Source organism: Ochotona curzoniae, unplaced genomic scaffold (assembly GCF_017591425.1).
Source record: "Ochotona curzoniae isolate NIBS_2020 unplaced genomic scaffold, NIBS_Ocur_1.0 scaffold_4701, whole genome shotgun sequence".
In the NCBI taxonomy this organism is placed as follows: Eukaryota; Metazoa; Chordata; class Mammalia; order Lagomorpha; family Ochotonidae; genus Ochotona; species Ochotona curzoniae.
In genome coordinates, this window is record NW_024467122.1 from 9,339,754 (window position 1) to 9,353,950 (window position 14,197).

The following is a 14,197-nucleotide window of genomic DNA, read 5'->3' on the forward strand; positions in this document are numbered from 1 at the left end:
GTCTTGGCAGCAACACTGTTGGGCATCCATTACCAAATGTAACTCTGACATAGTAATCATATTCTCTGAACACAGAGCTGACCTTCCAGAAACTGTTAATACTGTTGGACCTCTTAGTATGACATTTCTTAACCAAGTAACCTGAAAAGCCTTTTTTTTTTTTTTAAAGCGCTAGTATGTCTTTGAGCAGTTGGCCCACTGGGCCATAACTTCGCTAGTGTCACAATGTCTCCTCTGGAACCCAGCCAGCCTGTTGTGCTCTCACGGAGCTTGCTGTCTCTGGATTTCTCCGAGCATGTTCCATGGTCTTGTGCCAGCTTGCTTTCCTAGCATGCGGAGAGTTTCATTTGTCACCCATTCATTCTTGGCTGCCACAGCTTTGAGTGGTTTGTGTCTAGCCAACTTGAAACATCTGTTGGGAAGAACAGCAGTAGCCTGGAATAATTTCTTGGTGCAGATGGGATCCCAGGGCTAGTGACATGGGTAAGCATGTTACTGCGTGTTTACCTGCAGTGAGGAGCCTGTGTGGGTGGTCACACACACCAACACATGGTTTGTGGAAAGTGGAGAACAGGAGAGTTGGGAGGGTGAAATTGGCTTGGGGCTAAAGAAGATGCTTTTACTCATTGAAAGGTAAGTGAGTGTGTGCAGGTGTGCGGTGGATGCAGGTGCAGGTGCGTGCAGGCCTTGCCAGGGGCTGATTGTGCCTTCACAGAGCCAGCCTTGGGGGTTTCCCTTCCCATTTCTGGCTACTTATTGGTTTTTGTCTTAATTTGCTCCTTTCCTTGCTCTCCCCCATGTTGACTCCAGCCTCTTGCTTTTAATTTTCATGAAGGCAAAGGTTTATTGGGATATAATTCACACATTTGACCCTTTAGATGATTTTCAGCATGGTCATGTATGTGTAATCACCACAATCACTTTTAGAATACTTGTTGGGTTGGTATTGCAATGCAGAGGGTTAACCTGATGCTTACAACTCTGAGTCCTTGCTGCTCCGTTTCCAACCCAGCTTCCTACTCATGAGCCTGGGAGAGCAGCTATGATGATCCAAGGGACCGCCATGTGGGAGACCTCTGTGGTGTTCCGGACTCCCAACTTGAGCCTGGAGCAGCCAGGAGAGTGAGTCAGGGATGTCAGATATCTATTTCCTGGCTGTGTAGATCTCGCTGCTCTAGGCATTTCACATGAATGGAATGATATACCACATGGTCTCTTGGATTGGCTCCTTTCATTTGCCATATTTTCAGAGTTAATCCATGCTGTAGCTTGTATCAGCACGTTTTTCCCAATATATGGTTAAACAAAATATCTGGCTATCATGAGCAATGCCGTAATGAATATTTGTGTGAAAGTTTTTGTGCAAACATGTGTTTTCTCTCCTCTTGAGTCTGTAGCTGGAAGTGGAACTGCTGTGGCATTTATTCTGTTCCATCATTTAAAGGGCCACAAAAAGGTTTCAAAAGGGACTAAGAGAACACTCCCGCCAGCAGAGAATGAGTGTTCTGACTTCTCCACATTCTAATTTGGACTCTAATCTATTACCCGGATGTGAAATGGTAGTTCACACAGAGTGGCTTTGGTTTTCATTCCACAGGCTGATTGGGTAGATGTATAAATTCCTTGGAGAAACACTGGTTCTGATCCTTTATCCATTTTAAAACATGGGTGATTTTTTTTTTCTTTTTAGATGATAAGAGCTCTTTTTTGTTCTGGATACAAGTCCCTTATCAGCTATATGATCTGCAAATCCCTCTCGTTTCACTCATTTGTCTTTTCCCTCTCTGGTTGGTGTCCTTTGAAACACAAAAGTGTTCAGTTTTGATAAAGTCCAAACAATCTTTTTTCTTTTGTTGCTCATGTTTTTGATATTATAACTCAAAATCATTTACTAAATTTCATGTCAACAGACCTATTCTTACATTTTCAGCTAAGAGTTTTATAATTTTAGCCTTAAATTTAGGTGTTTGGCCCATTTTGAATTAAATTTTGAAGATGGTGGTAATTTAAGGTCCAGATCTACTCTTTGCGTTTAGCTGCACAGCACCTGCTCCAGCACCATTTGTGAAGAGGATTCTCTCCCCACTGAGTGGTATTTTCTGGACTGTCAATTCTGTGCCATCGGCCTGTATTTCTGTCCTATGTCAGTACCATAGTACTTTGGCTTCTTGGGTTTTGTTTAAAGCTTTAAAATAAAGAAATATGGTAGTGTTCTATTTTTTCTTAATGCAGAGTCATTTTTGCTACTTTGGGTTTTAGAATCAACTTGTCAGTTTATACCAAGAAGAAAGTTGAGATTCTGACAAGAACAACTGAGCTGAATAATTTTTAATAATTCCAAGAGTTTGTCATAGTAACTATGTCTTCTGCAGACGTGGATGTTTTTCAGGTCCTGAGATCCTCGTTTCTTTCTTTCAACAATGTTTTACAGTTTTAAGAGTATATAATTTGCACTTAAGTTTTGTCCTAAGTATATTGTTCTTTTTGATGCTATTGTATGTGAATTGCTTTGTTAGTTTCATCTTCACATTATTTGCTTTAAGTGGTTTATAAAAAGCCACCTGATTTCTGTATCTTGATCTTCCATGCCACGACCTTGCTGGATTAATCTACTAGTTCTAATGGTGGTTTAGTGGATTCCTTAGGACTCTCCGTATACAAGATTACATCATCTGCAGAGTCTGGTTGATTTTTTTCCGATTTGGATGTAGGCCACTTTTTTCTCTTGCCTAAGTGTCCTGGCTAGAATCCCCATAACAATGTTGAGAAGCAGGCAGAGAGGACATCTTTGTCTTATGCCTGATCTCAGGGAAGAAGCATCCAATCTTTCCCCATTAAGAATAACGTTAGTTGTAGGTTTTCCATAGACTTCTACTACCAGATTAAGAAAGTTCCCTTCTATTCATCGTGTTCTATGAGGTTGACGAGCTGGCCACAGCAACACCTGGTAACAAAGGCTGATCGGCCTCTCAGTATCTCCATCTCACTCAAGCCAAGGAGCACGCTGAGACTACAGCTGATTACCAGGGGTCACAGCAGGGTGAGTGCCAGACAGAACCTCTTTCCCAGGGTGATTGGCATCCCCAGAGGAGTCCACATTGGCCCTGGTTGATGACTTACATGGCAAACAGACTCTGGCCACCCTCCTTGACTCTGCTCCTCCCAACTCCCACAAACAGGAGAGGACTTGTTGCCAGGCAACTGGTAGACAAACACTGGTGTGGAGAAAGTCTCTGTTACGGCTTCCAACCTACCTGTTAGGGTCTTTTGTGCTGGGAATGACAAAGATGCATTCCCGTTTGCAAAAGGTCTTCTCTATCCAAGCTTTCTGACCCTGGAAGAAAACAAAATAGAAATTAGAGAGAGCTGTTACCAGGGTTTGTGATATTACTTTATAAAATTCATAAGACTCAGGAGTCTGTATTTATAGTTCCAATTTGGTGAGTCCTAATTCATCCACATTTATTGACTGAGTGGTATGCTGGGCAAGTATCATTAACTGTCTGGAAATGGCAGGGGACAGGTGAGGACAGCATGCATTCTTGGGGCTGGGCAGCAATGAGGCACCCTCCTGGGCAGAGGGAAATGGAAGGAAAATCCCCTGTAGCGGCCCTACTTCTGGCTGGACTGTACACACAGCCTGTTCTGCAGGCTTTACTCCAGGGGCCACCTTCTCAGGCACCAGGAACACCCTCACCAAAGCAGGGGCCAGTGGAGGGTGACCAGCCATGGCAGGAAGCCCGGTGCTCTCGCTGCTGAGAACTGAGGGGGCCAGCAGTGAAAGGGGAGGCAGAGCTCTCCCAGAGTAGGCCGGGTTCTTGGCTTCCCTGGCACAGCACACAGGGTGCTGGCGAGGACAGGAGCCCCTGTGTGCCTCACTGCAGTCTGTCCTTCTACCCATGTTTGCATGCTAGCTCACTGTGCACCTGCCGTGTCTGGGGCTGAGTGACACATGTATGTGTGTGATGAGCTTGGAAGCATGTGGAGCTATGTGGGCTGTATGTATGTGTCTGAGTAGAGACCGTATGTGTGTGTGCTGTGTTTGTGTCCATGGCCCACATGATGTGTCATGTATGTTGTGTGAACCTGCTGGATGATGCAATGTGCACATGGTCTGTGTAGTACATGTGTGCTTGCGGAGGCCTGAGAGCCAGAGTGGGGAGGTAGAAGGTGCTGCCTGTGGGTCAGATCACAGAGGAGCGAGAGGGAGTCCCTGGCCACTGGTCCACAGTTACCAACTGGGGCTTCAGGCCATGACCTGTGATCCAGGTATGATCTATGACCCAGGCACCCCTATCTACCCTGGAAGTTCAGTGGTTGTGGGACTCCCTGGTCTCTTGGAAAGTTACCTCCTCAGAGTCCTGGGTGACAGCCCGGCATCACCGATGCCCATCTCAGGGTGGTTGTAGGAAGGACCTCAAATCCCATGAGAGTCCTGGTCCCTGTCCCACACGCAGAGAGACAGGACCCACCAGACTCACCCAAACCCAGGCTTTCTGGGGCCATCCCAGAACCCTTAGGTCATCTGGCTTCTTTTTGTTCTTTGAATGATGGGAGTGATTGTAATGCAAAGCCTTCCCCGGGGACTTTCCAAAAGCAATGTGGCACGCTCTTCTCTCCAAACAGCACAGGGCTGGCTGGCGGACTGCACAGTTGGCTGCTGAGCGTGCCGCGTTCGTGCTAATGAAAGGGGAGCAGGCAGCCACAGCTCCCAGGAGAAAGCACAGAGCAGCCTCCACAGCCGTCTGCCCCAACCCTTCTGACCTGTGAAGCTGAACAACCCAGTGCTGAACAGCACAATCGCTGTCTAGGGAGAAATGAGCTTTTCCTTTTTGCATTTCACGCCTCTCTTCCCGGAGATGCTGGGCGAGCATGCACATGCCTGTTTTAAATCACGAGGGCCATGGTATTTGGACTCAGCGCCAACTACAGACAGCAAGACTCAACTCCCCCGAGCAGGTTACTTTTTCCCATAAGCGTAGAAGAGCAGCGCTCAGAGTGTACGCTCAGCTGCCGCGTGACGCGGAGTCAATCAATCAACACACTGCAGACAGCTGGAGCTGCATTCCTCGCTGTCGGGGAAGGGCGCGGGGAAGGGAAATCGTAATGAAGTTAGAGTTACCAGTGAGACTCGGGGATTGTCAATGTAGTGGGATTGGGTGATCCATCTGTAAACCAACACACACACAGACAGATGCAGGTCATTGTAAAGATGGCATGCATTTTCTACTACTTACCCCAACCAACAGCCCACCTCTGCCAAAAAAAAGCCTCGTGGCTTAAAACAACTTATTAATTATCTCACAATTTCTGTGAATCAGAATTGGATGTGACCCCGCTGGATGCTTCTGACCCCAAGTCTCTCACAAGGACTCCATCACACTGTGGGGAGGGTTCATTGCCAAACTCCCTCTCCAACAGGTGGCCCCAGGTCTCTCGTCCATTTCTTGCCATGTGAACCTGTCCATGCAGCAGCTCCCAACCCAACAGCCAACCTCCAAAGAGGGAAGAAATGTGAGAAGACATGTAAGACACAGGCCACAGTCTCCTTACAAGCGAGATTTAGCGGCAGTAGCCCATGGTCTGGCTATAGTGTAAACACTTGAGGGATCACCCAGTCCCCAGCACTCAACTATACTAAGGGGCAGGAAGAGTCTGCCTACCAGGCACACACTTATGGGTGTGTCACCACATACATTCATGTTTTTTCTAGCTTTGCCACAGCAAGGGTCAGGAAGCAATGCTGCCTCTGTAGCAGGCGGGAAACCTAGTGTGCAAACACTGCTCTCTAAATACTCCCCTCCACCACCAGAAGCCAGGGCTCCTGGCAGAAGTGACTCAGTCTGGGGCAGGGAGGCACAAGGACAGCGTGGAACATCTTGTGCCAGAAAGTTAGGAAGTATTTACTTTTGACACAGGAACATGCCAAAAGAACACAGGAGTTAGTGTGAAAGGTTCCTACGGGTTTGCCTGCGGTGATTTGAGTCTGAAAATAAATGATCACAGTAAGAAAGAAGAACTCTTACTTATGTTAGGGTCCAAGTCCACAGTGATACAAATACCTAAATGAATAAATATACAAGGGAGATGAGGAAAGCACTTTCTCCCCAATGGAAAGTCCCCTAATAAATGTAGGAGGGCCCAGCATGATGGCTCAGTTGGCTAATCCTCCCCTCCAAGGGCAGGGATCCCGTATGGAAACTGGCTCATGTCCCAGCTGCTCCACTTCCCATCCAGCTCCCTGCTTGTGGCCTGGGAAAGCAGTCAAGGATGGCCCAAAGCCTTGGGACCCTGTACCATATGGGAGACCAGGAAAAGTCTCCTGACTTCTAGCTTTGGATCGGCTCAGCTCTGGCCACTGTGGTCACTTGGGTAGTGAACCAGCAGATGGAAGATTTTTCTATCCTTTTCTCTGCAAATCTATGTTTCTAATAAAAATAAATAAATCTTTTTAAAATGTAGAAGGAATAATGGAATCAGAAGAATCAACAAATCACTGTTCAGTGATCATCAAAAATCTTGTATGAATGATAGAGGCTTGAGAGAAGTTCCAAAGAGTAGCAAGACGGTTATATACTCTCAAAATGTCACCCGCAGCTATTAAATAAAATCAGTCACTCAGCAGTGGAGAAATCCAGCAAACGCCACCTGAAACAAGGTGGGCATCTCTCGTAATGGAACCAGTGTTCACCACCTGTCTCCCCATTAGAAGATGAGATGCACTGAGAAGAACAAAGTGTGTGGTGGGTCTCAGGACAGGGCGTCTCATGCCTGGATCCCGGACAGCCGCCATGTGCACTTGGTGAGCTATTTCCCAGGCCTGCTGGGTTCCGGGGGCTGCTTCCTTCGGGGTGAGTAGACCGAGGGGGGAGGCCTCCGGGACTGGGCAGGTCCGGAACCCACCCGCCGCCTTCATGGGGCAGTGAATGGGATTTGGGAGGGGTGCCACCTTGGGCCTGGGTTATTTAAACCTCCAGCAGCCTCCCGACAGCTGGTGGGTCTCAGGAAGGGGCATCTCATGCCTGGATCCCGGACAGCTGCCATGTGCACATGGTGAGCTGTTCCCCGGGCGGCCAGTGCGCCATTTGGTGCCAGGCTCTGCTTGCTTGCCGCCCGGCCAGGGAGCTCTGTGGATTTGGTTCTTTGAGTCGCTGCTTAATTAGCTCCAGGTTGAACTCATTGTGCTTCTTGGACCTGAAACAGGCAGTAACTCTTCCTTCGTAAAACTTGTAATCACTAATAATGCTGAGCACCAAATACCAGTCCGTGTAGAAGCTATAGCTTGGGGCTTGTCCTGCAAAAGTAGCTCCAACAGTTGGCTAATGTGTCAACTGGTAATGCAACAGAGTAGATCAGGCACGACTGAGTAAACCTTAGCCCACAAGTAAAACTAGAAACCAGGAGGGAGCAGAGGTCATGCTGAGCTAGGCTCTTGTACCTACTGGTCTGCGGGAGCCAGAGACGCTAAGCCACAGTGTCTAAGGCAGCGTTCAGGACAGGGGAGGGGCTGTGCCAAGCTGAGTCAGAGCATCCACTGGCAGGCAAGTGATCAATGGCTGGGAACAGACCCGGTTGGGGAGCAAAGGGGACAACCCTAGCTGGGCTGAGGTTCCAACCAAGAGGCGCGTGGCCTGGAAGGGGGGCTGTGTTCTGATCTGGAACCAGTTGTAGTCTCCCTTGGCACAAGTGTGGACTGGGATTGTATGCACCGAACTGGGCCGGACCCCGACTCCCCCTGGTGTTCTGGAGGACCAGGGCAGATGTGGGATGGACTAGGCAAGGTCTCAAACCCCTACTGAGCCATATGTGAGCCATACGTGGGTATGGACAAACCATGGCTGGGCTGGAACATCCAACAGCAAGAACCAGATTGGGTGGAAGGCCAGTCAGGAAAAGCCACAGTTCCTGCTATGACAGGAGGTGGACTGAGTAGAGTTGGCTCATGGCCCACTGGTAAGTGTGAAACCTGGCATTGGGAGAGGTTCTGATAGAGGAGCCTGGGCAACTCCTCTGGCAGGACACAGACCTGGCAGGTAAGTGCAAGAAACAAGATAGGAAACAGCCTAGGGAAGACCATGGAAAGCTACACACTGGCATACAATTGGCAGACGTAGGGGCAAGACCAGGCTGAATCTGTCCACGTCATCCACTGGCAAATCCAGGCACCAGTGTGGGTTGATCCAGGTTCGGTCGCAACAAAGACTAGTGCACAATATAGAATGCCAAGGTGAGGTTGCCTGTACGGGAAGGGACCGCAGCACCCAACCAGCCTGAGAACAAGAAAGGAAGTGGGCAGAGCCAGCAGGGGAATAACGGAGGGTTCCTTTGCAGGACAGCTACTTCCGCAGGAGGGCATAGGCTGGGATGGGGCAGACCAGACTAGGCAGGGCTACCACACCTGTGCGCCTCAGGTGGACTAGATCAGGGAAAAGCCAGGCTGGGTGGATTATTCCTACTGGTGCAAACAAAATTAGAGTGGGCGAGGGTTGTTTGGGCTTAGCTACAGCATCAGCTGGAATCTGGGAGTGGGAGAGGCCTGGGAGGGAAATAGAGGGCTCATCCCTCTTGGGTTACCACTTCCACAGGAGGACATAAAACTAAGATAGCGGCTGGGGTGGAATGGGGTGTGGGACAGACTGGATTACTGCTACACTTACTGGCAAACCAGGGTAGGGGGTGGGCCTGCCTGGTGGGGGTTATTGTGGGTCGCTCCAACTAGGCTGCAGCTCCCACTGGTTTATGTGAGGGCCGAGTATGTGCTAGGCAGAACCAAGCTGGACTGCAACACCCATTGGTTCCAGTGGAAGTTGGGAGTGAAAACAGAACCAACCCAGGAATTGCAACCACCAGCTGATTGGAGCGATGGACGGTGCCAGGCCCTGTACTTGTTAGCACATACAAGAAGTTTCTTTGGAGATCTTCCTAATCTAAATGCTGGACTCAGAACCCTAATGAAGAAAAGAAAGACAGAACAGGTCAACCAACCATCTCAGCTATGATGGACTATGTCAATCAGTGGATTTTTCAAAGACCTCATAGTGCTTGGAGTGGAAAGATTGGCAGCCATTCATAACTGTTGCAATATCAAAACCCCTTGAGCAAGAACCTCAGAGCATGCCCTACCTCCGGGACCTGGGGAGGGTGGGAAATTGGGTGGGCCTTCTCCCTTAATACCCCCGTTTAAACATGAAGGTAACAATATGGAAAACATACTAGTCTTATCCACTTTCCTGTAGCCCTTGAACCTTCTTACCCTAATTAACTATGTAAAGAATGTCAAAATAAAATCTTATTAAAATGCAAAAAAAAAAAAAGAACAAAATGTGTAACCTGATTCTGACAGGCAGGAAACTCAGGGCAACCCAGAGGCACAGCCTGCAAAACGTCCAGTTCTTGGAAGGCAAGGAAAGACCATTAGAAACAAAACCCCGGAGTACAGGGTCTGAGGGTCGGTCCCCACACTGCAAGAGACAGGACCGCCCACCCCTTAGGCCCCACCCCGTCGTCTCTAGATCCCTCCCACCTCTAGGTCCCACCCATCTCTAGGTCCCTCCCACCCTCTCCAGGCCTGGCCTTCTCAGCTCCACTGCTTTTTTCCTCTCTCTTTACCATGCCCTCCAGGCCCCACCCTTTTTACAAAAAAATATGTATCGATTTATTTGAAAGAGTTACACAGAGAGAGGTAGGGACTGATACATTAGCGGGGAGCTGGCTGGGAAGAGGGACAGCATAGGTGGTGACCTCTCCTGCTTGGCTCACACCCTGAGCTCCCGCCCTTAAGTCCCCTCCCCCTCTCTCCGTCTGTTTCTTTCTCATCCCCTCTAGGAACCACATCCATGAAGGGGCACCTCTCTCTTCCTCCTCCCTCTTCCACCTCCCTCTTCCTCCTCCCCCCAGCCCCGGAAAGCCGGGCCACTCTAGGGCGGGACAGCGGAGAGCCAAGTGCAGCTGCTGCAGCTGTCCTGGGTCAAGCTGTCACATCCCATGGCAGGCAGCCGCGTCGCACGCTTTGGGGCGTCCACCATGTGGTGGCTGAGCAAACCTGGCTCAGTTCAAGCCCAGGTCCCAGGTCTGTTCCATCAGGGCTGTGGCTGCACACTTCCTCCCAACACACACACACACACACACACACACACACACACACACACACACACACGAGATTGGCCTCCATGGGGGGTGGGGGGCAGCCTTTCCAGGTCTCCGAGGATCAGGGCCTGACCAGGGCAGCTGCTGCAAAAACACTAGCAGGTGACCACACACTTTCCCCCCGGGGCACACAGATTTAATATTAAGCATTAGGCTGTTAGAGTTTAGCTAAGGACAAGCAGTTCTGGGACTGCCAGTTACTCTTGAGGTTCTAGGAATGTTCTAGAACCTATGAGGTATATGGGCCACGCCTGGCCTTCTGCAGTCTCTTTAATGTGAGATTATGTCCTCACTTGGTCCCCTGTTCAGGAACACTGCCAGGTTCCCCATTCTCCCTGTCCCCCACCACACACACCAACCAACATCTCAGGCGGGCTTCAGCCTCGGCTCCTTGCCCTCCTCCTGCCCGAGGCAGGCGGGAAAGTAGTGCTGGGTCCAGGTGTCCAAGTAGCGCAGTGCCTGAGGCAGAGAATGTGGCGACTCCAGGAAGAATGAAGGAAGGAAGCAAGGCGCCCCCTGGTGGGGCAGCCCTGCAGATTGGCTCTCACCACACAGTGGGCTCTCACCACACAGTGTGGAACCTACACTTGTCCTAAAGGACCCATGTGGCAGACGGGAGCAAGCCAAAGGGGTCCAAAATGGTCACAGGGGGAGATGACAGGACCCCAGAACCGCGACTAGACCCCACACGGCAGGAGCACCTGTCCCCATTGGGGAGGCCCGAGGAAGGACAGAGGAGGCTGGGGCCACCGCGCCACTTAAGTCCTCCTGGCTGGGATTTTTGTCATTGCTGCAATGGCAGTGTGTCTCCACTGAAATAACCTTTTCACGTTTAGTTGGGACTGGGTTGAAGCCTGGTCATTACTACACCACGCCTCTGCCAACCATCACGCCCCCTGCCATGCGTCACAGGGAATCATGGGGAGAGAGTTGAAGAGTGGGGGGTACTGGAAGCCTCTGTGCTAGCTCTACATCTGTCCTTAAATGCTTATTTCTTTCTAATTTAAACTACCTGAGAAGCAGAATAAGAGAAAATTTTGTTTCTACTGGTTCACTCCTAAAATGGCTGCAACAGACAGGGCTGGACCAAGCTAAAGCCATGAGCCAGGAATTCCATCTGAGTCTCTCGGGTAGGTGGCAGGGACCCAAGAACCTGGACCGTCATCTACTGCCTTTGCAGGCACATTGTAAGAAGCTGGCTTGAAAGTGGAGTAACCAGGCTTGACTAGAGCCAGCACTCCAGCAAATGGTAACCTAACCCACCATGCCACCACACGTCCTTATTTGAAGAACTGTCCCTGCTACAAACGTGGCCAAGGTAGCCAGGATGGTGGTGCAGGTGCGTCTGGTCATGTTAGTGTCAGACCTTCTATGTCAGCTTCTGAGTGAAGGGGCCGAGGGAGTGAGGGTGGCAGGTGTCACACTTCTGAGAAGTCTTGGGGAGTGAGGGGAGCTGGAGGGCAGGGGAAGTCACCAGAGTGACCTTAACAAGCTGATCTTCCAGAAGGTGCTCACACACAGAGGAGGATGAGCCACAAGGAGAGGTGCTGACGGAGCAGGAGGCTGCAGGGGGGCACCCAGAGCGTGACAAGGAGGGGGTGCTGGGAGACACGCAGAAGGAAGTGCTCTGAACCGGGGGACTGGCTTGGTGCTAAAGCAGATGAGTTGCTGGGTAGCGAGGGTGTCTTCTGCCAACATTAACAATGAAACACGCAGAGAAATGAATGATGCCTAGACTGGTTTAGTCTGGAGAAGCCACTCGTTTCATGTGCGTGTATTCAGAGCAGATGACTCAAGCAGCTCTCAGCCCATGGCTGCACGTGGCCCACACGCAGACTTGGTTTGACCCTTGTAGAAAAAGTACAGTTCACTGCCATTATGTAACCAGGGTGGAGACCACCACCTGTTGCTCCTTCTGGAAACCCTTAGGATGTGGGGATGCTGGCTGATACCCCCCGCACAGCTTCAGGTGGCTCTGGGTCCCTCACATGCATCGACAGCCCCTGGGACCTGTCCATGTGTGTGTCTCAGGCCAACTGTGGAACACACCCAGGGAAGCACCTGTGTGCCCAGAAATGCTCCATTGCAGAGAATCAGGCAAGCTTCTCCTCTATAGCACAGAGGATTAAAACCTGCAGTCACTCCTTGTGGTTCCACCTTCCCATCCCAGCAGGTCATTCCTGGGTGAGTTAGCTCAGACCCCAGTCCGGCCCCTCAGACACATTTCTCAGGTCACACACAACGTATCTGCCCCAATGCACAGAGCCACAGGCAGGCGTGCTGAGCTGCTGCTGGCTCGGACTCAGCCCCTTGCCTGGGTAAGCCCCTTCTGCGAAGTTTGAGTGACAGAGCCCCTCAGATCTGCAGGCTAGGAGGAGCCCTGCGCACAGAGAGCTTGAAAGGATGTGGGGTACCTCATCTTGTGCATTACATTGCAGGAGGAGTCAGAGCATGTCAGCAAATTGCAATGAAGTGTGTTGAACCTTTCTGCAGCGCTGGCATCCATATGGACACCTGTTAGAGTCTGGCTGCTCCACTTCCAGCTCCTTGCTAATGTACCTGGGAAAGCAGCAGAAGACAGCCCTAGTCCCAGGGTTGCTGCACACATGTGGCAGACCCAGCTGAAACTCCTGGCTGCCCGGTCCAGCCTGGCCAAATCCCCTCTATTGTTATGGCCATCAGGAGTGAACAAGCCAAGGGAAGATCTCTGTCTCTTCTCTCTCGCTCTCTCTCTCTCTCTGTCTCTCTCTCAGTAAAGAAGACTTTTGAAAAAACTGTCAGAGCCAAGCTTTCCCTGGGTGGGGGTGTCCAGCTGTCCTGTCCCCCAGGAGCCTCTGCCCGGGCCACGGGGACAGAGTCCTCTGACAGGGAGTCGCAAACACTAAGCAACGGACGCTTTCCACCATCTTTTTTTCCAAATTAAGATAGAACCCACAAACCTTAAAATCTGCCTTTCAAAGTGTGTGGCTGGGTGGTTCTGATCACATGGCCAAGCTGGAGCAAGCCACACCTTGGCCTCCTCCCTGGGCCCCTGCATCTCGCTGGCAGCGGTCACCCCATTGCTCACCCCATCACCCCGCTACTTCCTGTCTCCGCATTGGTCTCTCCTGGGCGCCTGTCTCACAGGAGCAGGGTCGCACCCAGTGTGACCTTTCGTGTTCAGCTGCTGGTGCTGAGTGATGCCTTTGGAAATTCATCCCCATTGGAACACAACAGTGTCTGCGGTGTTCCGTTACAGGAATTCCTCCCTCAATGGACATTTCGTTGTTTTCACTTTGGGGCTTTTGTGAATAGTGCTGCTGTGAAGGGTGCTATGAGGACTTCTTTTTTAGCTTGAGTTTTTATTTTTTGATATAATTCCATTGGCTCTGGGATTTCCCTTACTCCCTCCCGTACTTCCCTCCCCCCACCACTGATTTCCCCTATATTATAACAATAGTATAGTCCTTCAAAAGCAGTCATAAGTCCATCCTTCTGCTATTTAAATGTATGGGTATGGACAATGGCAGACAGTTAAGCATCCCATTGGTGAAGGCTTTTTTTTTTTAAAAGATCTATTTATTTTTTATTGGAAAGTCAGATATACAGACAGGAGGAGAGACAGAAAGGAAAGATATTCCGCCCGATGATTCACTCCCCAAGTGACTGCAATAACCAGTGCTGTGCCAATCTGAAGCCAGGAGCCAGGAACTTCCTCCCGGTCTCCCATGCAGGGTCCCAAAGCCTTGGCCTGTCCTTGACTGCTTTCCCAGGCCACAAGCAGGGAGCTGTATGGGAAACAGGGCTTCCAGGACATGAACTGGCATCCATATGGGATCCCAGGCTTGCAAAGTGAGGTCTTTAACCATTACACTATCACGCTGGGCCCAAGACCTTTTTTTTTTAACAGACTGCTGAACAAAGCTGAGAAGAAAGCAAGAGAATTCGTTCACTTTGGAATTCTATGGTTGTGGTGGGGTTGTGGATGTTATCCGAGCTGCATTTTTAATTTTGTAGAGAACAAAGATAAACAGATTGCAGCAAGGGTCAGTCATCGGGTCCAGCATCTTGA

At 50.2% G+C, this 14,197-nt stretch overlaps 1 protein-coding gene across 1 annotated transcript in view; it reads right to left on the reverse strand.

Moving 5' to 3' along the window:
* TRPM1 (transient receptor potential cation channel subfamily M member 1) overlaps positions 1-14,197 on the reverse strand; it is a 107,478-nt gene that overhangs the window by 59,770 nt on the left and 33,511 nt on the right. The window contains exon 2 of the mRNA XM_040968669.1: positions 3,255-3,334. Within this exon, the coding sequence (XP_040824603.1) occupies positions 3,255-3,334 (80 nt within the window). The remainder of the gene's footprint in view (positions 1-3,254; positions 3,335-14,197) is intronic.